This window comes from Ceratotherium simum, chromosome 17 (assembly GCF_057802395.1).
Source record: "Ceratotherium simum simum isolate JZ-2026a chromosome 17, ASM5780239v1, whole genome shotgun sequence".
Classification (NCBI taxonomy): Eukaryota; Metazoa; Chordata; class Mammalia; order Perissodactyla; family Rhinocerotidae; genus Ceratotherium; species Ceratotherium simum.
In genome coordinates, this window is record NC_141916.1 from 5,545,700 (window position 1) to 5,570,159 (window position 24,460).

At 42.0% G+C, this 24,460-nt stretch overlaps 1 protein-coding gene across 1 annotated transcript in view; it reads left to right on the forward strand.

The window, feature by feature from the left end:
* The first annotated feature begins 5,898 nt into the window (after window positions 1-5,898).
* Window positions 5,899-24,460, forward strand: part of WIF1 (Wnt inhibitory factor 1) — a 66,297-nt gene continuing 47,735 nt past the window's right edge. The window contains exons 1-2 of the mRNA XM_004429370.3: window positions 5,899-6,361; window positions 6,837-6,976. Coding sequence (XP_004429427.1) covers window positions 6,214-6,361; window positions 6,837-6,976 — 288 coding nt within the window. The 5' untranslated portion in view covers window positions 5,899-6,213. The remainder of the gene's footprint in view (window positions 6,362-6,836; window positions 6,977-24,460) is intronic.

Consider the following 24,460-nt stretch of genomic DNA (forward strand, 5'->3'; position numbering starts at 1 on the left):
CTGTGCCCATCTTCCTCTATTTCGTATATGGGACTCCACCACAGCATGGCTTGATGAGCGGTGTGTAGGTCTGTGCCCGGATTCAAACCTACAAACCCTGGGCAGCTGAAGCGGAGCATGTGAACTTAACCACTACACCACCAGGCTGGCCCCAAGAAGTTCTTAATTTTAATATAGTCCAATTTACCAATTTTTTCTTTTATGGTTAGTGCTTTTTGTGTCCTGATGAAACATCAATTTTTTTATTTCTTAAAACATTTTTTAAAGAAATTTGATGAAATGCAGTTGACATATAATAAACTGCACATATTTAAAGCATATAATTCACTAAACTTTTGGCAGTGATGGATAATGTACATTATCTTAACTTTGATGATAGTTTCATGGTTGAATACATATGTCAGAATATAAATTTTAATAGTTCAATAATATTTCATCCTATGAAAGTATTCTAATTTGTTTTCCATTCCTCTAATGTTGGGCAGTAAAATTGTTTTTCTTTTTTTTCTCTATCATAAAAAATGTATAGCTCTGTTCAATGTCATAGGGATGAAACTGCATGGACAAACAGGAAATAATGGATATGCTTTGTGGAAGACAAGATATGCCAGGTTGCTTGACAATGCCATCCTGAGAGGAGCGAAGAGCAAGAGTGTGCCTGGGAGGCTGAGGAACACTCATGCTGTGTGGAGCCTCAGTAATGAGCTGTCACGTGTTGTGATGTGCAGTTCTTAAGTGATAACGTATGCAAGCTGCATGGCAAGAAGTGCTGGCCTCGGGTGGTGACAGCTGCCTACTTTGGGAAAAACTGACTGAAGCAGGAAAGAAACAACCTTTCTCTCTTCCTAAAAATGTTTTTTAATTACAAGAGTGTCTGCTCATTTTTTTAAAAATCAGGAAATATTTGGACATAAAGTGAAAATCATTCCCTAGTCCCAGTCCCACTCCTCATAGATAACCCCTGGAAATATTTTGGTATGTAACCTTGTAGACATTTTCTATGCAGAGTTTTATATACATATAATCTATATATATATATATAGTTTGTTTTTTAGAAACAGGACCGCATTAAAAATAATGCTTGGCAACTCACTCTTTTTACTTACCTTCTTGGGACTCCCTTTCCACACCAGTTTGCTACAGAGTGCCTGCTCCCCTCCTTCTCCAAACAGCTCAGGGTGCGGCTGACATGCCCCAGTCTCAGTCCCAACACCTGTAGTCCCCAGGGTAGCTCCAGATGAGATCAGGAGGCCGAATTCCCAGTAGAAAGGCAGCGTGCCCAGCACTGACATGATCCCCCCTACAGCAGGCTTTGCCCTTGTTCCTACACAACCACACTTCAGGATGAGGGCTGGCTCCAGACCCCTCAGGCACCTTCCCCCTCCCTGACCCATGGCCTCTCCTCCAGGCCATGAGTAGAAAACTCAGAAGCCCACAGAAGCCCAGCAAGTCAAGTAAATGAGTACAGCAGGCTGGGTAGAAGAGCATTATAACCATAAGAAGTGGAGAGCACCAGCCCTGTTTGAATGACAGCCACTGCTCACACCACTGCTTACACCGTTGCTCACACTACCGCTCACACCACTGCTCACACTATTTCTCACACCACTGTTCACACCACTGCTCACACCACTGCTCACACCACAGCTCCTACCACTATTCACACGATTGCTCACACCACAGCTCCTACCACTACTCACACGATTGCTCACACCACTGTTCACATCACTACTCACACCGTTGCTCACACCACTGCTCACACACTGTTCACACCACTACTCACACCACTTCTCACACCACTGCTCATACTGCTCACACCACTGCTCCCACCACTGCTCCCACCACTGCTCCCACCACTGCTCCCACCACTGCTCACACCACTGCTCACACCACTACTCACACCACTGCTCACACCACTGCTTGCACTCACCACTCACCACTCACACACATCCCCTTCTGAAGAGGGAATATTCCAAGATTCCTAAATGTTCCTTGAAGAAGCGATGAGAAGCCAGAAAAACCCTTGAGAAGCTAGAAATCCAAATTTTTATGAGAAATCTTCTGATTTTCAAATGTCAGTAGCTGAATGTTTTTGAATATATCTAGGTCTTTACTTTTTATTTTTAAAAATAAACTTTATTTTTAGAACAGTTTTAGATTTACAGAAAAATGGTAAAGATAGTGTTGAGAGTTGCCATATACCCCAAACCCAGTTTTCCCTATTATTAACATTTTACGTTAGTATGGTATATTCATCACAATTAATGAGCCACTATTGATACATCATTATTAATAGCATATTCAGATTTCCTTGGTTTTTATCTGATGTCCTTTTTCTGTTCCAGGATCCCCTCCAGGATACCACATTACATTTAGTTGTCATGTGTCCTTAGGCTCTCTTGGCTGTGACAGTTTCTTAGAGTTTACTTGTTTTTGATAATGTTGGCAGTTTTGAGGATTACTGGTCAGGTATTTTGCAGAATGTCCCTCAATTGGTTTTTTTTTTGATATTTTTCAGAAAAACCACAGAGGTAAAGTGCCATTCTCATCACATCATATCAAGGGTACCTGCTGTCAACAGGACTTATCACTGTGCATGTTGACCTTGATCACCAAGATGAGGTCATGTTTGTTAGGTCTCTCCCCTGTAAAGTTACTCTTTTTTCCCTCTTTCCACACTTAACTCTATGAAAGGAAGTCACCATGCACAGCCCACACTTATGGTTGGGGAATTATGCTCCACCTTCTTCAAGACAGTGTCTCCCCATAAATTACTTGGGATTCTTCTCAGCACAATCTTCCATAACCAACTCCTACCTACCTTTTTGGCTTTATCCAGCCACTCCCTCTCTCCCCATCTCTGGGCTCATCACCCTGTAGATCAGTACCTGCGGATCCCGAAGGGCACCATTCTTTCTCTCATCTCGTTGTTCTTGGCTATTGCTACTCTCTTTAGACAGACATGTCTAAATTTAGACCAGACATCCCTGGACTCTCTCCCCTGCATGTTCAATTCCTCTTTAACCTTCAAGACTGCTTCCTCAAGTACCCTGTATCCTAGGAAGTCTTCCCAGAATACAGTCTGCATTAGGGCACTTTCCTCCAAGTCCAAAATACCCTGTGCTATGTCCCCATTATGGCATTCATCCCTCTCTATTGTTCATTCTTAACATTCTCCTCTGTTATACTGAGAGTTTAAGAGGAGAGGCTGTCTTTTTACCTGCCTTTCTGTCCCCTGTGCCTGTACAGTATATACATAAGACACTAAGTCAATGTTTTTTGAATGAATGAATGAATGAATTAAAAAACTTGCAAAATCCCAGCTATGAGATTTCTTCTTTGAATTTCCAGTCCTTCTGTCTTGTCAATTATCACCATATTCTGCCTTTTGTTATGGTTACTTGGGTACTTGTCTTACTCATTGTAATAGCTCCAACAGTCTTCAAGGGCTGCGAGCGTGTTTTGTTTTTCATGTAGTTTTGCAACGTTTTTCACTGCCTTTGTCTTTCCTATAGTTTCTATGACACTCTCTTGCACAAAATAGGTGTCTAATAAATCTTCCTGGAATGAGTGAATGAGTTAATGAACAAATAAATGAAGCTATCTGCAAATGTAATTGATGAGAATGAATTATACAAGGAAAGGAAGGGTAATGGACTGGAAAATAAATATTGTTACATTTTTATTTGAGTAGAGGAATTTAAAAACATGAGTTTGCTCTAAGTGAAAAAGCCACTTTTCTCCTTAACAACAAAAGGGAGAGTAAGCCTGATTCAATTCCTAGATGGACCTTCCTGCCCTGCCCCCCGCCTCCCCAAATACACACTGTTACTCTTGAAAATAGCTGACTGGTGTACAACATAACATAAGTTCACTCCTTCCCTTTAAAAAACAAAGAGCTCAAATCCAAGATTTTTTAAATAACATTTTTCTCTATCATAAAATATAATTTTTCTAGGTGTCCACTGCTGGGGAAAAGTGATCAGAGACCAACTATTCTGGAAGGAAAAAAAATCCTTACAGCAAGATATATTATTACCATTATTATCAACACCAAATTCAACTACTGTGGAAGAACCTTACTCAGAGGAAGTTGAATCAGGAGAGAATTTAGTCCCTCTTTTTCTCTACCAAAAAGTGAATTTCATGAAGGATATTTCTCAATCAGTATTTGATTAGAACAACCTGTAGAGGGCGTCCTTGCACCAAGAGCCATAGGGATTTGAGCAATACTGAGGGAAAAAAATCGTCGATTAAAACCACACTTTCTGGAGTAAAAGAAAATGTCTATTGTGTTGTGAAATTATCTTTAACCGGGAGACAATTGGCATTACAATTGTTTTAAAAACCTGAAGTGTTTTAAGGTTGCCCAATGTATACAAATACATTACATAAATGAATATTCACTGAAATAAAAACTAATGAAATCTTTGAAAAGAGGTTAATATGCTTATTTTAAAGGAGGAATGGCTATGAAGCTCTGGACGCAAACAGACTGAATTAGGATCTACTTCTCAGTGTGAGGTATAGTAGGTAAGAGAATGGGCTTTGAAATCAGAGTGCCTGGGACAGGAAGCTGACTCTGCCACTTACCAGCTGGGCAACCACATCAACTCAATGGACCTTTTTGAGCCTTGTTTCCCCATCAGTAAAATGGGAATAATCATAGTACCTACTTAAAAGAGTTATGAAGATTAAGTAAGCACTTAAAAGTCCTTTTAAAATTAAGACATTGCAAGTTTAAATCAGTCATGGTTAGATGTCTTTTTAAAGTTCAACAGTTGTACAGCCGAAAATATTTCCTAACTGGAAATGAATCTTCTGCTCTCTTTCCTAACTCTTTCCTAACCGAAGGCACGCACATGTTCAGCTTCTCTTCTGTTGTTTTTATCTGTCCTGCTCTCTGGAGGTGTCCACTACTCTACAAAGGACGGAGTCAAACACCACGCCCAGCCCCAGACTGGATCCTTGGGGCATTTGTCGCAGCATCTGGGTGCTAAAGAACAAGGAGGGGTAAACAACCCTTTTCTGAGTCTGAAATCTTTCTAAGTTTTTAAGAAACATTTTGCTTCCGTTTTCTTTGCGCATCCAAGAGACTAGGCAGAGGGCACGTCAAGTCCTTTCTGCTGGGGTCGGGTGGATGTGTTCGACTGCCGCCCACTGCCGGCCGACTACGCTTCCCCCAGGCAAGGCCGGAGCCTTGGTCTCGCCCTAAAGCGCCCGTGATTTCAGGACCAGCGTGGCGCGCCTCCAAATTTCTTGAAACATCAGCAAATATGAACATATTCGCGACTTTGGGAGCTCTAACCCGACAAGGCCAGGCACGCCTGTAATCCGGAGCCCAAGGAACTCTTCCTGGCGCTGCTGGGCTAGCAGGGAGAAGAGCCTCCCCAGCTGTTCAAGCACCTCCCTGGTGTCTGACAAGTGCGCAAGGAGAGCCCTTCGCCGGAGACCAGCCGAGCGCCTGCCCTCAGGCACCACTGGACGGGGGCGTCTCGGGTTTTAAATGCCTGGGAACGCGCCAAAGGTCGGCGTAGCGCGGATCCGAGAGCACAGGCTTTGCAGAGAGAGGAATGACAGTGGCGGAAAGGGAGAAGTGGAGGACCATGCGTCTCCATTTTAGCGCCGGGGTAGACCTGGGAGTTATCATCACCATCATCTGCGCTCACTCAAGCCCTGCCGTGTCAGTTCACCCGTGTCCTTCCACCCACGCCTCGCCTGGCCGGAGGCAGAGGCGAGTGACGTCCCAGGGGACCCATTGAGCGCCCTCCTCCGCACGCGCCCCCTCGGCGCGCGCTGGCCCTCGGCGCCCCGCCCCGCGCCCCCGGCGCCCCCCAGCGGCGGCCGGCCGGCTCGTCCCTCCCCGCTCGCACCTCGCTGGCGCCCGCCCTTCCCGCTCTTCCTCGCCGCCGTATTTAACCCTCCGACTCTTGGCCTCGCCGCGCGTGCTGGCATCTCCTGCCCTGCCAGGCCCGCGTCTCCGCCAGCCCCTCTCCTCCCGTGCCCCCTCCTCGTGCCCAGCCCGCGCGCTCTCCCCCGCCCTTCTCCTCCCGCTCTCCCGGGCTCACTCGCATCCGAGCTCGACGGCTACACGCCCAGCCGTCGAGGCGGGAAGAGCTTGGGCTGAGGGAGAACTTCACGACTGCAGGTTGGGTAGGTGCAGCAGAAGACGTTTCCGCGGCGAGAGCCTCCAGCAAGGGGGTCCGGAGTAGCATGGCCCGGAGAAGCGCCTTCCCTGCCGCCGCGCTCCGGCTCTGGAGCATCCTCCCGTGCCTGCTGGTGCTGCGGGCGGAGGTCGGGCAGCCGCGGGAGGAGAGCCTTTACCTGTGGATCGACGCTCGCCAGGCGAGGGTGCTCATAGGTAAGGCTCCCGCGCGCAGCACCTTCCCCTGCCTCTTCTCACTCTCTCTCCAGCTCTTCCACGAAAGAGGGAGAGATGCGTGCCTTTAAAACTTAATTTCCAGGAAGATTACTCCCTCCCTTTTAATTGGCTGTTTTCCACCTGAAAGCGTATAAACTTCTCTCTCAAGAAACCAAAGCTGCTCTAGTGTTCTGATCGTGCTGTTGCTAGTTGCTACAACCCTACGTTTTTAGGCGGACCCAACATTTGTTAAAACCAGTTAACTCCACGTCTACTCCTTTTCCCTGAAAGCTTGTGCCTGTTGGCATCATTCTTACCACATTCAGAGGAAAATTAGTTGGTATCAAGGCAGGTGCTTTGTGAAAAGAAAAGACTCATACTAATTCTTTGGTGGGTTTGTTTTTGCATGCAATTTCTGATTTGGATTCTCTAAGTCCACCTAGTTTGAGAGTTTTGTTTATTTTTTTAAAACCAGGATTTGAAGAAGATATCTTGATTGTTTCAGAGGGGAAAATGGCCCCTTTTACACATGATTTCAGAAAAGCACAACAGAGAATGCCAGCTATTCCTGTCAATATCCATTCCATGAACTTTACCTGGCAAGCGGCAGGGCAGGTAAGTTCTGTTATCCAGAAGGGGTGGAGAAAATGACCCTTGAATATTTCCGCTGCCTGATGGCAGGTAGAAATAATACTGTATAATGTGTAATCTGGTACATTTTTACAGTTTTTGAGTGATTGCTCATCTGATCTCCAAAGCAAGTAAAGCATTAACTCCCATTTATTTACACATGTCACATAAATTAAGGATTCCCCAAAGAAAAGGGTGAGCAATGTGCCTAAGCTCACTATTTTGATAAGACTAGGTGTCTTCAGGCTGCTGGAAATATAAAGACCTCAAATATCGATATCACTTCTTTCTGTGATCATTGACATTAGAATTTAACATAATATTTAAAAAGACTTTTTTCCATAGTATATACTAACCACTTGTGACATTATAGTTTACAACAAATTTTAAAGTCAATAAGTATTTTTGACATTGTGCATTTGAAAAAATTGGTATATTGACTGTTATTCACTGAAACAGTGTGAATGCTGTATATTTCTGGTAGAAGTTCAGACTCAAAAATGGTCATGTAAGAACGTTTGTAAAATATTGACAGGCTATTGATTTTTTTATGTTACCATTTTGCTTTCGTATGGAAAAAGAGAACTGCAATATATTTTTATGAAGCATTCCTTTGATTTCTTAACACATTAGCATCTTTTGTGTGTTACCTTTCATACACTTTCAGTATTACATAAATGACTTCTATCTTTGGAAAAAAAGGGAGAACAAATGTTATGTGAGTTTAATTTCTTTTGTGCAACTGGAGAATTTACTCTCGAGGACAAATGGTAAGTAAATTCTTGAGCTCATTAGTTGGTAAAAATGTGTCTACTATGAAAATCATTGTAATTATAATTAAAATCACATTTTCAGGTCTTTTTTATTCTAAAATTCCTTAAATGGCTATTTTCATGAAGAATGTGATCCAGAAAACACTTTATTATAAAAAGTAACTATTTCGAATTGAGAAACCACTCTGGTTCCCTTATAGTATGGGCATGACCACTTAGCTGTCTTTTTTCCCTTAGGTCTGTTCTCTCATTTTTCTTTTCTAAACTAGATCAGATCTAGACTCTTCAACACTTCCATTGTCATAAAAAAGTAAACGTTTTGGATTCACCAAAGTTCATAATGGGAAGGTCATCTATTCTAATACCCCCATTTTGCAGATAAGTTCACTGAGGCTCCTATTGCTCTATAGGGAGGTTATTCCTTTTCTTCCTACAATTCCCTCTTCATAGGTACTTTATGGACAATTAATTTTGGAATATTGTGAAATCAGTAATAAATCCATGAAGAGTCTTTTTTTATTTCCTTTTCTTTAACCCTGAATCTATTTGCTTGTGTTTGACCACTTGTCAGATGGGATCAATATTAATTCTGTGCTTTTAAAAAGGAGATCTGCTTTACCTATACTTCTATGGATTCATAAGAACCACTGGGAGGTAGCTTGACTTGCACCCCCAAACCCCCCGGCTGAAAGGGTTTGGTAACTGTAGGAGAAGCAGAAAGGGTCGATAGCTCTTATTTATTTATCTATCAATTTATTTATCTATTTATTTTTCATATGAGTTTGTCTTCTGAAGAATGGAATTTGAAGCAAAAGCTTAAATTCCATATTATCTCCCCTAAATGTTTTATAGCATATCACATGTTTGCAAACATTGGTGTATTGCTGAGTGCAAAATGGATTGCATATCACACAATCTCAGGAATATTTCTTGTAGCAGATTAGAGAAGATGGTGGAATTGGCATGAAGATGAAGCTTCTAGCATCTTTTTCTCTCCTGTTTCAGTGTTGATTACCCATGTAGATTGTCTCATTATGTAGGACAATGAGGTTATCTTGCTCTCTAGCTCAGGCTGCTCTGAGTAGGTTACCACAGGGAACTACGTGAAATCTGGTGTCTGTTTTTCTTAGGGGGGAGAGGAGTGATGGGGTAGGATCCACACAATACCAAACAGCAAGATGTGTTAGAATATTATACAAATTTGACTCAGTAAAGTTATGTGATTCCAGCACCATAATTTTTGAAATGCATGGAAATTTTGAAGATGGGAAAAATAATGACTTCAGTACCGACTGATTATTTTGAAAGGCATCTCTGGCTAAAGCCAAACCACATCAAAACATCTACATGGAAAATGAACAGTTCATTCCATTATCTAGTTATTTCATCCAAATAATATCAAACATTTAGGGATTTCAACACAAGCAAAACACATAGCTGATTAATGAAATTTTAAACTTAATATTCAAGAGTTTTGGCAAGACATGGAGAAAGTTAAAATCACTTTAGTATTGAAGACCTAGTAAAGCAGTAGGTGTTATCTACTTCCAATAAATTACTAGTCCAGTAACCCAAGGTGTTCTTGGCACCCTTTAAAAGAACTTTCATGATCTACTTCAAACAAATGCAAATAAAAATTACAGTGAGATTCGTTTCCCCACATCAAGTTGGTCAAGTTTTTTAAAAGTATTTTTAGTGTATGCAGAATTGTGCATACTCATATGTGGCTGATGCCCATGTTAGCCTTTTTTGCAGGGCAATTTTATGCTGATGGCAAAAAGCTTAATTATATCCTTTGGGAAATTTTGTTTCCAGAGATTCATCCTAAGGAAATAATCATGGATATGAATACACGTTCAGGTGCAAGATTGTTCCTCATTGTGCTATTTATAAAAGTGAAAACGTAGGTAGAACCTATAGCTCCGGCAATAGTGGGAAGAGAATACGGTGAAGCGTTAATAGAATATTCTAGATATCTACTTGATGCCATGGAAAGATGTTCATGACAAATTAAGTCAATAGTCTATATCAGTACATTCTTTTTGATTCCATTATGAAATATGTAGGCAGACACAGGAAAAAACGTCTGATCCTCCAATGTGTCAACATTAGTTACATCTGCATATGTTACGTTTTGGCTTTTCCACAAAGAGTGCATATTGATCTGTAATTTTAAAAATTATTGTACATTAAATATGTGTAAAAAGTTGTACTTGAGAATTTAAAATTGTATAACTGTTCTATATTACAAATAGTTTTCTTCTATTTATTATCCGGTATCATTTTTACACTACACATTACTCAACAAAATGGTAAAACAAGATGGTTTTCACGGCTGATCATAACTGTGAAGCCCAAAGAGTTCACTAATTCTTGTCTAATTCTCACCAGTTTCTTTTGAGTTCTCCAAAAATCTGTTTTGGAAGGCTTTCCTGCCTGAAATCAGATTACCTGACCTCTTCCTACCCCTGAAATCCTCACTTTCCATGGAAAATCCTGCCTCCACTTTATCTCCCATTTAAAATATTCATTTTCTGACATACCCCTTCTCAAGGCTTTCAGATGAGAGAAGAATTTCTACTAAAGAGGCTTAGGCTTAAAAGATTTTTAGTAATTAAGGGAAAATACTCTTTATTACTGTATATAATTTTTAATAGCTGGTATTTTTCAATGAAGCATTCCTTATTCTGATTTTTTGCTAAATTTGAGACAGGTAGGGGCCATGAGCAACCATTCTGGTTTTTTTAACTATGCGCTAATTAAACATCTTATTTGGAAAATAACCCTTTCTAAACCTAATGGCTTTCAAATAAAACTTTAATGAGAAGCTTTCTTAGGCAAATCTGAATTCTAATATTAGGACACCACTGCTGATTGCTGTATGAACCAATTTGGTATAAGGCCAAAAACTTTGATTTATATAGATCGTATAAGTAGATCTTTATTTATAAAGATCATATAGACTTGATCTTAGTAAGTCTAATATATTCTGTCACCTACATAAAGATGCTAAGGTACTGTGGGCCTATAATAGAGCATCTCTTTTTATGTTGGCTTTTTTAAGCAGTGGTGATGGATTTATGCTGAGCCATCTATTCTAGTTTTCCAACCTCCTTGTGACCAAATGCCTGGATTTCTGAGATGGTTGGCAAGGGTTGGGGTGAAATTTGTGTCTATGGAATAGAAATACTCTGGGTGAAGATAACTGGCCAATATTAACTTCAAACCCACCAGCTGGATTCCTAAGCGAGCACTAACCACCTGTACCAACAGGTCCGGATTTATAATAAGCTTTTTATCACGTATAGTGGTCAGAATTCTTATAACCACTGGAAGTCAGTGGTGTAGCTTCATTTTTCTCAATTTCAAGATGTTTAAAAACAAAACTTAAAAGTGTTGGGCTAGCCCCGGTGGCCTAGTGGTTAAGTTTAGCACACTCTGCTTTGGTGACCGGGGTTTGGCTCTCGGGCGCAGACCTACACCACTCGTCTGTCAGTGGCCATGCTGTGGCAGCGGCTCACATACAAAAAGAGGAAGATTGGCAGTGGATGTTAGATCAGGGCGAATATTCCTAAGGAAAAAAAAAAGTGTTGCTGTGGATACAGGAAAGGAAGAGAGAATTCTGTCTGCTGCCCTGGGGAAGTGGGTGGTCATGTGTATATTGTGGAACAATTGACCTTGTTGGGTTAAACTGCAGAAACATGCTCCTTTGTTTCAATGTATGACCATTAAAATGGAAAATACTAGATATGCTGAAGATACAGTGTATCAAGTGAAATATTTTCCAACATGTAAGGTTAATTACAAACACATGCATAATCCTTACCAGCTCCCTATCAATTAAAAAAAAATTCTTGAATTATTGAAAACTGCCAGAAATAATAATAATACAAAATCAAGTATAAGGAAAGCTCAAGAGCTTTGCCTGGATAGTGGTATCTTTGTGAATGATTCCAGTCAGAAGCACTCAAATTCAGCTTTAAATGAGGAAAGTACCATTGGAAAATAGAAAAGTCAGAAACAGGCCATTTTCCTGATAACTGACTCACATTTTTGTGAATTTTAAAAAAAAAAGTAGAATCACTCTACTAACATGTTTCTGTGATATCAACTGGATAATCCAATTGTGTCATTAAAATGCCCCTAAAGCTCCAGACAGCTTGTTTTCGCAGTGCGGTGTTGGATACCATGTAACAGCAGTTCCGCTGAAGTGCCTGCAGTTTGCAGTCTCAGGTTTCCCACTGGACTGGTTGAGTGAAGGAGTCTTGTGTTAAAATGTTTTTCTCCTTGCTTTCTCTCCTTGACAAAAATCAAAGAAAAACAATAGAGGGTGATTTTCATTGAAGTACTTCCTGTCCCCCTTCAAAGGAACTGCCAAATACCCTTGAACACCTCCTCCAACTCTGAAGTTATGGTAACACTTATTACTATTATTATTTAAATCCCCTAATGTGTACCGTCCACATTTTTTCCTAATGGAGTTACGATTGTTTTGGTAATCACAACCCAAGTATTGCATGCCTTCACACTCCTGGGGTTTGCCCTCATACCTTCGCGGTGGTTTTATGTCACTAAATGGAGGAAATGCCTCGTTTTTTGATCCCTGTCCCATGGTTTCAAAGGAAATTTGTGAATATGTTTACATACTGCGGGCATGATTTTTTTAAAGGAGGTACTCATATCAAAAGCACGGCTTTAAACCTTTCATGTTGAGATTCTGCTCTGCTGTGGTATTTTGTATTGTGATGTTGTGGACATGCCACGAGGGATCAAAGAGTAATTCTGTGGAGAGCCCATTTCATTTAGCAAAGCAGGCATGTGCCAGCCATCTGTTGTATCTGCTGATAGAAAACAGCAGTAAGTTTCTCAAACTTTTGCCAGGAAAAAAAAGGCTTTATTGCTTAGAGGAGATGAGTTACAAGGTACCTTGTAAGCCACATCTGGTTCTCTAGCGACTTACATGGCATAAATGTAAACTCCGCTATGTCTTCCTTACACGGCGGTGTAAAGGCACGTAAACAAACCCTTCACCACCGTCCTCCGGGTTTATTCCCGAGGTAAGATGCTCGCACAAATACAAAGCTTTAAAATTGTTGTGGTGAAGCGGAAAGGAATGATTTTCAAGACAGCGTTTTGTTTTGGATTGAGCTCGTTTAATTTAATGTCCCTGATGAATAGGATGGGTGTTGTGCAGCAAAAACTTTGGGGATTAAGAGTTGAGTGCAACTGTCCTTTGTCCTGTAGCCGGATCTCTGGAGGAGGCGTTGTCAGATCAGGGCTTCTTTTGCTGCAGAAATTTAGCCAACTTGCCCCATTTGCCACCCTGGGAGTAACTAGTTTCCGTTCCACAAACCCTTAGGGGATGGGAAGTTGTTCTCCCACGCAGCCTTTCTCTCTGCCTCAGGCACTCAGCCAGTCAACAAACACAGACCCTGAGTTAGTCACAGAGGACACAAAGAGGAATAAACACGGTCCCTGCCCTCAAGGAGCTCATAGTCTAGGAAACAAATATTCATCACACTCATCCAAATGAGGTTAGAAAGTGTAGGACTGACTGAGAGCACAAAGAAGGCCACTCTTTTCCCCGCCTGGGCACGAGGAGGAGGGAACCGGGAGGTCTTCTCTGAGCTCCCCGAGCAGGTGGCATCTCAGTTAATTCCTGCAGGATGGGTAAGCATCCATCAGACCAGCAAGGGAGGAAAACGCCTTCCGAGTGGAGAGCTCAGGATGGTCCAGTGCGTGGCGTCTAAGGGGAAGGCATGTTTTTAGTGATCGTCACGGGCCTGTATCTCATCTGAGAGGTAATGGAAATTCAATGAAGGAGATGTCAAGGTCAAATAATGGAGAAGCGTTCTGGGGGAGGAGAAGAAGGTAGAAACAATTCAGGGAGGTTTCTTTCTTCTCCGCTGCAAAAAGAATGCACCCAATATTTTGCAAGTTTGTCCCAGGGATGTATTAAGTAAATCTTTGGTTTATGTGTTGGGTGGACAGTGGCTTTTCCACAACCAACATTTAGGTCTTCTCTCTTACTAAACCTTTGGAAGAGTTTGTGATGATTAGTCTCAGCTCCAGGTTAAAATTTTTTTAGGTGATTAGGACATGGAACTATATAAAATCACTTTTTGGGGCCGGCCCAGTGGCATGGGGGTTACATGCACGCGCTCCACTTTGGCTGCCCGGAGTTCGCAGGTTCAGATCCCGGGCGCGCACCAAGGCACCGCTCATCAAGCCGTGCTGTGGCAGCGTCCCATATAAAGTAGAGGAAAATGGGCACAGATGTTGGCCCAGGGCCAGTCTTCCTCAGCAAAAAGAGGAGGATTGGCATCAGATGTTAGCTCAGGGCTAATCTTCCTCACACACAAAAAATCACTTTTTGTAAGTGCATAGAACTTTTTAAAAAAATCAATTTAATTTTCTAATGGAACCTAGAACTTTGAACTTAATGTAAAAGGAAGTTTAAATAAGGAAAATACTATGTTAATCTGAAAAAGAATTGACTTAGCATCTATTCTCAGCTCCTATGCTACCTTTCTAAGTATCAAGAAAAGTACAGTAAAAGTATGGAAATTACACTTGGCAGGTGATCCTTCAGTTTAAATAGTGAGAGACTGGACACTGGAAATGGATTTATTTAAAATAAGCTGGCTTCTTCAAGTATTTGGTTTTTCTTTTAAAACTTGTTAGTTCAAACTCTAAAGTCATAGGACAATTTCTGTTCTTCCCTGTTTTTCTCAGATAGACATATGGATGTCTGTCCTTCTGAGCGGTACATTTTGTCTTCTTTTTGGATTTTATGGATGAATCTGATGAAAGAATCTTGGAAATTGCCAGGCATCTTTTGAAACCCATTCACCTGAACAAAATCTCATAGGGCAGCTGTGTGTGTGGGCCTGGGACAAAGGGGCGGGCTCGGGAGGGAGTTCTTAGCTGGCAACATGAGAAAGGAGATGAAGTCAGTCCTTGCTTAGCTGTTTTTGGCCAGAACCGAGGTCGTGCCCTAAGGGCAAACAGGATAAAGAACCAATTCTGTGCCCTTGAGAAAATCAGAAGCTAAGGGGAGAGGCAGATAGATAAACAGGTCGTAGTAGTAACTCCTGGTAAGTGGTGGTGTGGCAGCACTGAGGCCCTCCCAGGAGATAGTGAGAGCACAGAGGAGAAGTAACTCCAGAGCTGAGACTGACTATTGCATTAGCCAAACGAAAACGTGGAAGGGGGAAGGTTTTTAGGGAAAGGAAACAGCTTAGGCAAGGCATCGAGACCGGAAATACGTTGTCTGGGGAGCTGGGACTTCCGTGTAGCTGGAGTACATGCACAAAGCAGGGAGTGGAGCTGCAGGCAGGGGCTGGTTTAGAGGGCTTGTCCAGCGTGTTAAGGTGTCTGGGACTTACTCTACAGGCAATGCTGAGTCAGTCCGTGCAAAAGGATAAAGCCGAGGACAGTAGGGTCAGACTTACATACGTATTTAGATCCTCCTTCAGCCGGATGGAAGACAGCTTTGAAGGGAGTCAACTGCAAGGAGTGAAATCAGGGATAATGAGAAACGAGATCAGGGATGAAGAGAAGGGAAAATGGGTTGGGGAAACATCTAGGAGATAAAAATCTGAAAGTCTTGGTGCTAGGAATCAGGAGTGCCTCATTTCCCCCACTCTCTGCTTCACTAACTTGGCAGTGGCCATGTTAGCCTTTCTGTCCCCCACCCTCAAGCTCACCCTTCCTGCCTCAGGGCCTTTGCACATGAAGTTTCCTCTGCACTCCTGCCAGATTCCTGTGTGGCTTGCTCTCTCATTTCCCCCATGTCCTATCAAATGTCACCTCCTTTTAGAGACTTTCCCTGACTCCTCTCTCTAAAACAATGACCACCCCTCCATCACTCTGGGTCTCTTTCTCTGCTGTATATTTTTCCATGGCATTTAGAATAATAATAATACTTGATTATATTTGATTTTAATTGTTTGACTCTTCCTTCAAATGTAAACTCATGACAACAGGGACTTTGTCCTGTTCCCCACATAACTCCAGGCCTTGGAACAGCTCCTGACACACAATAGGCAGCTGATAATTATTTGTTGAATGAATGAATACATGAGGTAGGTCCCATTACTATTCCCGGTTGATAGATAAAGCAACTGAGACACCGAAACGAAGGAAATAGGTCGTTAAGTGGCAGAGCTGGGATTCAAACCTGGGCAGCTGGGATCCAGAGCCCTTGCTACATAGAGGTATGAACACAGAGTGAGCTCTGGGAACACAGAGGAGGAGCTGAAGAAGTAGGGGAAGGCTTCACCAGAGAAGATACAATGATTAAACTGGGACTTGAAGGATGTGCATGAAGCCATTTAATCAGCTGAGCAGGAATGAGGCAGGAAGAAAGGCCATCCCAGGCAGAGGCAGAGTGCATTCTGGGAAAAGCTCATGGTGCCCGAGACGGGGGCTTGACGTGTGGAAGGGAGACTATTGGGGGCCAGAGAGGGGGGACATGAGGAGATGAGGCTGGACATTTGGTAAGGGTCAGATGGAGGAACTCCAGAACCCATGGAAGGTTCACTTAACCCAATTCTTTTATCTGTGAGAAAACAGTTTGGATTACCTCTAAACTCCTTCCAAAGTCTAAAATACGATTCTGTCTCTTAAGTAAAACCTTGTCAGTCGTTTAACATTAATGGTAATATCTTTATATAAACTACAGTACCTGTCTCTCTCTTTTTTAAAATCAAGGCCAAAAGATTCTTCTTATTTGGAAAAATTGTCTTATTTGTTGTCAAATTTAAAAGATTCACCTCAGAATACTCCCTTATTGATCCTATGTTAATAATAACAGTCTGTGCTTACACAGTGCATACTCTGGGCTGGGCACTGTTCTAATCTCTTTCATCAGATCCTCAAAACAACTCTGAGGTAGGCACTATTATTATCCCCAATTTGTAGATGAGGAAAGGAGGGCATGAAGAAGTCAAATTACTTGCCCAAAACTACACAACAAAGAACACTAATGTACACGTTTATATACTTCAGAGATCTTCCTTTGATAACTTTTGGAATATCTTCTCATTCCAAAAAATAACAATTCAAAGAACATTTATCAATGCTTACTGTGTCCGAGGTTCTGAGAATATAAATTTTAATTGATCTAACTGCCTTCTAGGAATTCACCAGCTGGTGGTGAAGACTGTGGCATCAATAAGGCAATCATAATAATTGTGATAAGTTCTCAAGGCCAACATGTGCTGTTGGACAAGGCTTTTCATTGCATAAGGGAACCTGACCAGAGTGGCAAGTCCAACCCCACCAAGCTGAAATCAGCCCACAGTTCACTTGTCAAGTCTTACAGCCTGACACAGAGCTGCCTCTGCCCAAAGGGGACACTTCTACCCAATTTGCACAGAGCCTTATAAGGGCTAGCTGTGGCCCCCACTAATGCTCTAAGAAAAGTGCTATGGGAGCCTTAAGTTGAGGATTTTACCATTGATCAGGTAAATGTACAATTACTTATATTCTGGAGAAGACATCTCAGAGGAGGTAACATCTAAACCAGGTCACAATAGATGTCCAGTAGGCAGAGAGTAGCCAAGGCAGGTGGGGTGGGATGGGCATTCCAGGTCTACTGAATGACCCATAGGGAGGCACACAGGATTGAGAATCATTGGCGTAGCTGGAGAATGACAATTAGTTCAGAATGCTTAGGGTTTATGGAACGGACCTGAAGAATATAGATCTAAAAAAGTAAGTCAGGAAGATTATGATGACTTCTGTATGCCATAGTTGACTTGTCTTATAGAAAATGGGGAGCCATTTAAAGTTTAGAGGTAGATGATAATGTCATACCTGTATGAAGGATAACGTTAGTGGCAGATGGCGGGTAGATGATGGGGTGCCTGGCTGAGGACTAGAAGCCAATTAGGAAGATATTTAAGACACCACAAGAAGTGACAAGGGTGTGAACTAAGGCAGGCACTGGGGAGAGAGGAAGGAGCAGACTCCAGTGGTATCTCTCAGGGTAATTGACAGGACTTATTGAATGTGTTGTTATGGAAATGAGGGACTGGAGGTTGACTCGGAGATGGTTGGGCAGATAGTTATGTCCTAACTGAAAAATTAATTACAGAGCAAGAGCAAAACAGTTTGAGGTACAAAGATAGTGGGGTCAATTGGAAATTGATGGACAAATTTTCTGCTGAATATTCAGATGACAAAGTCTGGTATACGTTTAAAAACTTGAGTCTAGAGCTAAGACATGAGGTGTAGAATAGAAAGACTGATTTTGGAGACTTCCGATCCTTCTCTTTCTGTCTCTTCCTTCCTTTTGACCTCAACTCAATAAGTATTTAGTGAGGCCCTACCTAATGCCAAAGCTTGTGCTGAATGCTAAAAAAACAAATGTAAATAGTATATGAAGCTTGTCCTCAAGGAGATTACAGTCTAGTGTATAAACAGGAACAAAAATAACAATAACACAATATTAAACGTGTTATAATTGCCATACGAACAGGTGCTTTGAAAGTCCTGAGGAGGGGAGCATTAAGTTTGTTGGGAGACGAGTGAATTATCTGCACAGGGTTCCTGGTGTTCTTCAGGGCATCTCCTGAGACTTGTAAAACTAAGATATGCACATTTCAACAATAGCTCTGCTTAACTGCATGGCTTTTATGGCTTGAGATGATTTGGCCTGATAATTCTGCCTTCCACTTGCCATTATTATTTTTTTTTGGAAGTGAATATGACAAATGTCACTATACCACTAGATGACAGAGCAAGTCGGCTCTCCCAAGTTAAACCTCTAGAACTACTGTTGAGGAAACAGTCTGTAGGACCTGAAGATAGGCCTGACTAAACCTGCATTGCAGGGCTTGCTAGGATGCCTCATTTCCAAGGGGGTATTTCAGTATTCATCATGGATGCACCACTGGGAGGATTCACGTCTGAAGTCAGGTCCAAGTAGGGCATCTTCTACTTAAGGCATCGACCAGATGGATCCCCAATAGACTTGTGGAATTATGCTGGTATTTGGCTTTTGAGTACTTGTGAAGCCATTTGATTCCTATCATTTGTAAATTCGATCAATAGTCCTATTTCCAGTTGGAACTTGATTAGGATTCAAGATTGTGTTTCTATTGCTGTCACTTATAGCAGTAGCCAGCAGATGGCAACGTAAAAGTTACTTCTTCGTGGAATTTTCCACCTCGACATTTTTTTTTCTTTTCTTTTTTTTATTGATGTCTTAATAGTTTATAACATTGTGAAATTTTGCTTGTGCATTTTTGTTTGTCAATCACCATATACACGTCTCCCTTCACCCCTTGTGCCCACCCCCTACCCCCATTGCCCCTGGTAACCACAATACAGTTTTCTCTGTCCATGTGTTGGTTTATATTCCACATATGAGTGAGATCATACGGTGTTTGTCTTTCTCTCTCTGGCTTATTTCACGTAACATAATACCCTCCAGGTCCATCCATGTTGCTGTGAATGGGACAATTTTGTCTTTTTTTATGGCTGAGTAGCATTCCATTGTGTATATATACCACATCTTCTTTATCCAATCATCAGTCATCCACCTTGACGTTTTTTTAAGGCTGTAGAGTGCTCTCTGTCTAACAGAGACTCATTTGTGGGGTACTGTGATCTTTATGTAACACATTTCGATAGACCATTAGTATATTCAGTAAGTTAGAAAATAAATTCTCAAATTCAGTGCCACTGAAAGCATTAAAACTCATCATATGTGTGAGAACTCATCCTAAATAACTAAAAATGTGAATGATTTCCTTATACACCGATTACCTGTTTCTTCCTTTTAAACAATTGCTTGATTTCAGGCAGGAGTCAAGTTCTAAGTTACCTCTCCATGTTCATCCAATTTTTTCTCTGCCTTCTCTGGCTGTATCTGCTATGTCTCTGGCTATATGTGCAAACAGCAGAGTTGGAAGAGGTCCTGGAGCTCATCCACCCCATCAAGCCCAACCTTTCTCTGAAGCATCCATGAACTGTGGTCTCTCAGCCTCTAGCTGAACGTGCTGAGTGACAAGGAACTTATTATGGCAGATTTTTTAATAATTTTGATTGTGTTAATCACAGAAAGTTGTTCTTCATAATGGGCTCAAAGCTGCCTTCCCAGTGTAACTTGAATAACCCAAGAGTCTACCAGTCTCTGGACTCACATTTGGAGAGGCCTACCTTGCATTTATACCCTAAAGTTTGCTGACTTGTCCCCTCCACTGCTGATGGAGGCCCTCTGGTTCATTTACTCCTACTTCTTCCCTAGCAAAGACCAGCTACTTCTGAGTTCTTAGAAGGGCTCTGCACGTGCCATCCTGGAGGGAGATGTCTTGACCTCCCTGATGAGAAGGCTGCTCCTCAGGTCCAGGTGCAGCCTCTCCGTGCGCCATGAGACCCAGTTCCCAAGGGGCCGACCTGGGCTGCATTCTCCACAGGCCTTAGGGCCTCAGAGCAGCTTGGTGTTCTGTGCGGAAGTGGAGAGTCTATCCCTTTCCTCAATCTGGCAGTGAACTTTGTCACTCGGTACCTAAAGCAGATGGCTTAAGACCCTGCCCCCAACTAAAGACACTGACATGAAGTTCCTGCGGCCCATGTTCCCAAAGAAGTTAGGGCTGGTCCTTAGGGCCAAGCCTTAATATCTTTCAGTAGGTATGAGCATCTCTACCTCCTGTCCCCTCACTCCCCAGGCACCTGCATAAACAAACTCCCTGTTAGCAGGTTCCCTGAATCCCATGCACGCCAAGGGGTGCCACAGACCACCAGAGACACAGCCAAATGCAAAGCCCGAGTTGAGGCTCCACTGGCATGGCTCGTCACATCTAATTCCTATCCTTGGTCCTCTCCCTGACCTCTGGAGCTGGTGGGAGTATGTTTTAGCCTCTTTCTGATTGGCAGAGGACAGCTCACAGCCTCTTCAAGTTGTCTTTCCTCTGTGCCGACAACCCCAATTTCTTCAGCCACTTCATGTAAGTGGTCTTGCATTTCTTCAACCTGACTCCTAAATACTTACCAAAAATATAAAATTGTCACAGATTGAATTTACTGGTGCTTTACTCTTCATACTCTGAGGAGAAAAGAGTTCCTTGCTGGAACTGGAGATTAACTTTCTTCTAGAATTGTGAAATCATCTTTTGGTCTATAAACCTTGTGTGATAAACTTAAGGAAGAAGAAGGGAGGGGGCAGAAGAAAAAGGAGGAAGAGGAAAAAGAGGAAAATAGCCAATGCTTATTAAGTGTTTTCTACGTCCAGTCATGTTTCCTCATTATCTAGTTTAATTCTCTCAACAATCCTATGGGATAAGCACTACTAATATTCCCATTTTACAAAAATGGGGACTGGGGCACGAAAGGTTGAACAACTTGCCTAAGGTCACACAACTAATGGGTCGTGGAGTCAGGATTTAAACTCAGGTGGTCGGACTCCAGAATCCATGATGAAATTGCAACTTAAACTCTGAAATCAAGATTATCCTGAATCTGCGGCTTTTATGACTTAGATGTTTTATTGCATGCATGCTGTGTGTTGTGGAGCATGAGTTAGAGAAGAACCCTGACAGTAAGGGGTCACATTGTTAGAGCAGGTTAAAATAACATGGCTTTAGTAAATATTAGGTTGACCCACTTGAAACTGTCATTTTTAGTAGGTCAAAATGCTTGAATTTCCTGTGATTTAACCTAATAATAAGAACTGACATTATTGGACGTTTACAGTGTACCAGCAGCTCTTCTAAGTAATTTACGTGGATTATTCCATTTAATACTGGGACCAATTCTGGAGCTGACGGTACTGTTTTCAGCTCCATTAAACATATGAGAAAACTGAGGAGCAGAGATATTAAGTAACTTGCCCAAGATCATACCTTAGTCACCTGCAGAGCCTGGGTTTGACCCCTGGCAGTTGGATGCCAAAGTAGGCATGTGTATGTGTATATTATTTCATCTCTTATATTATACAAGAGTAGGCCAATCTGTCATCCAAATCGATTTCTAAGGAATCAATTTCATTAAGAGGGTCCTACCTTACAAGGCAAATATCAAATCATCTAACTCAAGGTCTAGTTCAGAAGCCAAATAGAACTAATACAAAATCTACTTGACCCCAGACTGGCTGAATGTCTTGGTTCCCAAAGTTTGATCATTAAACTTACCTGACTTCTTAGATATCTGCAGGCTTGAGTTGGGTTGTCCAGGGTTTGAGGAAACATTTACTCATCAACTGAGGGAGAGAGTGTAATTGGTACAGCTCTCTTGATTTGCACCTTTCTGTATTGCATAAATAGTTTAAAGCATGCTTCATTTATGTTATCTCATCAGGTTCATTCAGTTTTCCCAATAACTGAAAAGTCACGCATTAATGCAACTGTGGATAGCTAAATTTGAGGAAGACCTGTGATAATTCACGGTGAGTGCCCTTTAGCCAAAAGTAAAATAATTCACACCTGATCCTTAATAGCTGTGCATTTTTCTATAATACATAATAGATTTGTGTGTTTGTGACTTTATAGAAACACTTTTGCCTTTCAATAAAAATAAATAAGGGCCCATTTAATAAATACTATTTAAATTATAAGGAAACATTTTCAGTGGAAAATATAAGTGGATTACCATTCCGTTCCACAGTAAGCATAGAAATAATTACCTGTCATCTGTTTTCATACTTGGTATTTCAGATATTTTTTGCCATCAATTCCTTGAAAAACTCTCTGTACCCAAGACTTTTCTAGAATGGCATTTACATGATTGTAGAAAGTTGTTCCTGCAGTATAAAACACTTCAAATTAAGAGAGGCGGTTGAATCTGCCTTTTGAGTGGGACTTGGGGCCAGGACCAGGGTGCTTGTGTGAACCAGGAGTGAGCACCTCCACAAACTTGTGCTCTGGGTGCCTTGCTTGCCTCCTCCTAGTCCAGGCCCTGAACATACTGGAGAACACAATGTGTGATGGTTAATTTTATGTGACTTGACCGGGACACAGGGTGTCCAGACATTTGGTCAAACATTATTCTGTATGTATCTGTGAGGGCATTTTGGATGAGATTAACATTTGAAGGGTAGACTGAGGGCGTTCAGCCCTCCTCAATGTGGGTGGGCCTCATCCAATCAGTTGAAAGGCTGAATAGAATAAAAGGGCTGACCCTCCCAGGAGTAAGAGGAAACTCCTCCTGCCTGCCTTCATATTGAAACATTGGCTCTTCTTGGGTCTTGAGCCTGCCTGCTTTCACACTGGAACTTACACCATCAGCTTTCCTCATTCCCAGGCCTTTCGACTCTGACTGGAACTGCACCACTGTCTCTCCTGGGTCTCCACTTGCTGACTGCAGATCTTGGGACTTGTCAGCCTCCAGAATCACATGAACCAATTCCTTATAATAAACCTCTCTCTCTATCCATCCATCCATCCCTCTATCCTGTTGGTTCCTTTTCTCTGGAGAACTCTGACTAACACACTATGTTTCATGTTTTCTGTCTTAGCTGCCCAACAATGGGATTTCTATCAAAGACAGGCAGGGGCCAGCCCCGTGGCGTAGCGGTTAAGTGCTCGCGCTCCGCTGCTGGCAGCCCGGGTTCGGATCCTGGGCGCACACTGATGCACCGCTTGTCGGGCCATGCTGTGGCGGCGTCCCATATAAAGTTTAGGAAGATCGGCTTGGATGTTAGCTCAGGGCCCATCTTCCTCAGCAAAAAGAGGAGGATTGGCATGGATGTTAGCTCAGGGCTGACTTCCTCACAAACAAAACAAAACAAAACAAAAGACAGGCAAATAGCAGCATGGGCCAAATCTTGATCAACTTCAATTCTTGGGGCCTCTGTTTCTCCAACTACTAAAGAGAAATAATTAATTTACTTTTTATAGAGGCAGCAAAATGGAGTTGCACAGTGTGTACAAAGTACTTGACATGTAGAAGACACTGAAAAAGTAGGGGCTTTTCTCCCTTTTGTATAAATGAGCTCTTAGAGCTAAGTGGGAGCCATGAGGCCAAAGAAAGGTAGTCTGCCAGATGCCAGGCTGGGGAGTCTGCTGGCAGGATGCCCGAATTCCACTGTCAGTGACGGCGTCCCCCTCTCTGAACTCAGAGTGTCACACTGAGGTGGCCTCCGGAGACCTGGCTTCCAGCCCGGCTCCCACACCATCTATCTGCGACCTCAGACAACTATTTCATTTTCTTTCTCGTCTGTAAAATAGAGGGCTTCCTTTCAGGTCTAAAATGTCTGTGATTTATTATTAGTCATTATCATTTCTGCATTGTTCTTGGTTTTGAGTTTGAATTCACATCACAGAAAGAAAAACAACTTGGATAATATGGTTAATTGTAACAAAAGATAAAACAAACTTTGAGCAGAATTAGCTTTTCAAAATACTGTTCACCTGAATAATGCTAATAAAATCTACTAAAATCTATTTTAGGCAACTTTTCTCTAGTTTTCCTGTTAGCTTGGTTTCAGTCCATTCAATCTGACTAATAAACTGACTTTTGGAGTTAAACTCTGAAGCAGGTAGACGGGACAGCTCTATTGCTAATACTTACTCTTCAAGACCTTCTTCCAAGAGTATCTCCTTTTCAAATATTCATAACATTTATTCCTGGCTTGACTCATTACAAAGAACTCAGAAATCAACTCTGAGATTTTGTCTCTGTTACAAATTGAGGTTTTTACATTGCGAATTCTCTCTATAGTAATTATAACTTGTGAAACCCATTGCTC